We start from the raw sequence: 3211 nt of genomic DNA, 5'->3' as shown, positions 1-3211 counted from the left end.
CAAGAAGCTGGAAGCTCGGCTCGGTTCTGCTCATCTGCCTCATCAGCTTTGGCGCTTCTTGGTCTGCAAGGCTGACCTCGTCGCTAAAGAGCACGATCAAGAAGGAACTCGACATCAACAACACCCAGTTCGCACTGCTGGAGGCCAGTGAAGAATTCCTCGTCACGGCCTTGATCATGGTGTCCGGCGTCGTGACGGACCGGATTGGCGGCGCTGGTATGTTCTATTCTTCACAAGTCCAACTACGAAGGATTGGTCGCTAATAGACTGGTGTAGGAGCCATGCTCTACGGTAACCTGGTCATGACTGCGGGAGCTCTGATCATCGCAGGCGCCGCGACGGGCAGGTCCTTCCCTCTCATGATTTTCGGCAAAGTCACCGCGGCGTTGGGAGACATCGCTACGCAGATTGCGTATTATCGAGTTTTCTCCGGATGGTTTGCACCTGGCGGTGGTTTCGGCACGACCATTGGCCTTCAGATTGGTATCGCTCGAATCGGTGGCTTTGTAGGAAGCTCAACAGCCAACGTCATCTCCAAGGTAAATACCCTCTAACCTAACGTCTTGCTCAGAAACGGACCCAATAACCAGTCTGCAGAACACCGGGAACTTCGCCTGGGTTTTCTGGATCGGGGCATGCGTCTCCGTTTTTACGAACCTGTGCACACTCGTCTTCTACGTATTCACCAAGACCGCACACAGGCGCTTCAGGGCACCGCCCGATCCCGCCACGGGCGAAGAACTTGTCGAAAAGAGCAAGGACTTTCAGATCCGCAAGATTCTCGAACTTCCCTGGACGTTCTGGTCCATCATGCTCTTCTCCATGGTGCAGACGAGCTGTTCCAACGTCTACTCTCAGAACGCCACCGAGTTGGCAGAGCACCGCTTTGGAGTGGATGCTGTCGCCGCCGGTTGGTACGCTTCTCTGTCTCAGTATGCTGGTAAGCTTGAAGACTGCTATCCACACATCCCATCGAGCAAGACTGATCCGGCATCACAGGCTTCTTCTTAAGCCCGATTATTGGTGCAGTTATCGACATCTACGGGCATCGTGTAACACAGATGGCGATCTGCGGCACCGGCATGCTGCTGGCGATGGGACTCATCAACTGGGGCACAACAACCAGCAGTGCCGCAGCCTCGTACGCATTCTACGCCATTTTCAAGACGTTCGGCCCAGTCACCATCATTGAGGGAATCCGAACCAGTATGATATACCAAGACGTCTTTGGTACAGCATATGCTGCCAAGGTGACAATGAACAATGCGTATGTGGATATCATCATTGTCTGGAACCCCATCCCGGCTTGAGTCAACTAACCATTTGATCCAGCACAAACATCATTATCCGTATCATCACCGGTGTCATTCAAGATGCCGATGACAACTCCTACCGCCGCGTAACGGTCGTCTACGTATTCCTCGCTGCTGCCTCGACGGTCATTTCGTTGGCGATGTTGCTTGGAACCTTCTGGGCCACCGACCTTCGGATCCTGCAGTTCACGCGAAAGCAAAGAATTCGGTTCGGAGACATAATCAACGAGAGGAAGGTAAGGTTCCAGGGCCCGGCCGGTAAGCTGAGCAGGAACATCAGCAAGACTTGCTTCGCTGCACTCATGGTGTACGTGCTGGGCAGCTGGTCAGCATGGATCTGGGGTGCAGTCACGGGCAATAACTAAGGCAACTTGAAGACTGCTATCCGCCACAGAGGAGTTGATGACACCAAGGACCTAGCGTAGGCAGCAGCCCCGTCAAGTGAGCATCTATCGATTGGAAGTTGCCTCCTCTACACTCGCACCATGTATTTCTTCCCTTAGTGATTACTGAACGTTGATGAACAGTAAGTGCTGTTCACATGACTGTAAGCTACTGTGCCCGTGTGCCCCATGTCAATTGTGAATGCGCGTGATGGTGTATGGAATAGTTACCAGAGGTTTTAAGGGTGTCACGCTGATACCCTACTGATCTCGACGCATCAGTCGTTTGCCTAGCGCAATAGGGGTCACTTCAAGGAGTCACTCCTGCAACGAATGTGGCGGGATCATCTCCTTTCAAACTTCACCCATCCAAACATTGATGATCGGAAGCTCCCTGGCCAGCAAGCTGTCCAATCTCAGCTTGACTAAGAACCGCAGCAGAACATGCTGATGCCTTGAGATGCCGTCCCATCAGTGTGAGGGCCTCTGTATGGCCAGCCACACGCGATTGCCACCCCGACGCGTGGGCCAAACTGACCAGTAGTCTGAGGCTGCTATCGGGGCCCTGAAGGGTACGGAGGTATGAGGCGCGGTGCGCACACCCAGCCAGTCCCGTTCATGAAAACCAAGCCTCAAAGTTAGGCTCGCCGTGCCGTTGGATATCATTGGGACGCCACAGAGGCATCCGACGGGGGCGAGGTGCTCTCAGTGTCAGCTCACAGAATCGTCCAAGCCAACTGCGAGCCAAAGCAAGGCCTGTCGCGATTCACCGTCTGACAGCCATCTTTCCACAGCACAAGCTGCGCAACGTGACTCACATTTTCGAACGCGAGTAGAACACACAGCGAATCAAATGATCAATCCTGTGACTTTTCTTTCTTCAAAATCAGGGTGCCCTGGTAATCTGTTGTCGTTAAAGTTGCCTGTCGGGCGGGCGAGAACGGTCCAATGTCCGACCCTCGTCTTGATGCCCGACCCATGTGCCCAGGGTTGCCTCATGCGTCATTTCGACCGGGAGTGCGGCGCAGAGGGAAAAGAACAGTCCCATGGCCATGGGGTGTCGCTATCAACCTCGCATGAACCCTGTCGCACGAGAAAACACAATAGAAAACACAATCATGTGCCATAATGAGCCTTCAATACCATCCATTTGTAACGAGATGGAAGTTTGCAGAAGGTTTGGAGTCAGTTGTGAAGTCGCTTCGCAGTCCAACGCTGGTGGTGGCTATATCACGTGGTATACCCCGCCACTTTCAGGGACGCTGTGGCAACAACGTCGATCAGGGCCGAGGCTATGGCACTCGTACCTGTCGTGGCAACAATGATTCCAGCTTGTGCGCTCTATTCGATATACGAGACAGGGGGTGACATGGGTGTTGAAGTTTTGGTCGACGTTTGCCGATATCAGAATCCCTGCCGCGGGCACTTAACTGCACAGTGCACCTTTACAAGCACAGTAACCCGAAGGCAACGCAGGGACTGAGGAGGACGCAAGGAGCAGAAGCTGAGGTCAGA

The 3211-nt window shown here is 53.7% G+C and overlaps 1 protein-coding gene across 1 annotated transcript; it reads left to right on the top strand.

The window, feature by feature from the left end:
• Positions 1–2125, top strand: VDBG_09248 (conserved hypothetical protein; the record flags this gene model as incomplete). Its single annotated transcript, XM_003000707.1, has 7 exons — positions 1–216; positions 277–539; positions 598–940; positions 1000–1267; positions 1333–1571; positions 1841–1860; positions 1991–2125. The coding sequence occupies 7 exons, from the start codon at positions 177–179 to the stop codon at positions 2123–2125; spliced, it is 1308 nt and encodes a 435-aa protein (XP_003000753.1).
• Positions 2126–3211: the final 1086 nt, after the last annotated feature.

This window comes from Verticillium alfalfae, genomic scaffold (genome assembly GCF_000150825.1).
Source record: "Verticillium alfalfae VaMs.102 supercont1.14 genomic scaffold, whole genome shotgun sequence".
Lineage (NCBI taxonomy): Eukaryota > Fungi > Ascomycota > Sordariomycetes > Glomerellales > Plectosphaerellaceae > Verticillium > Verticillium alfalfae.
Note: the sequence above shows the minus strand (reverse complement) of the source record. Positions and strands in the feature narration are given on the sequence as shown.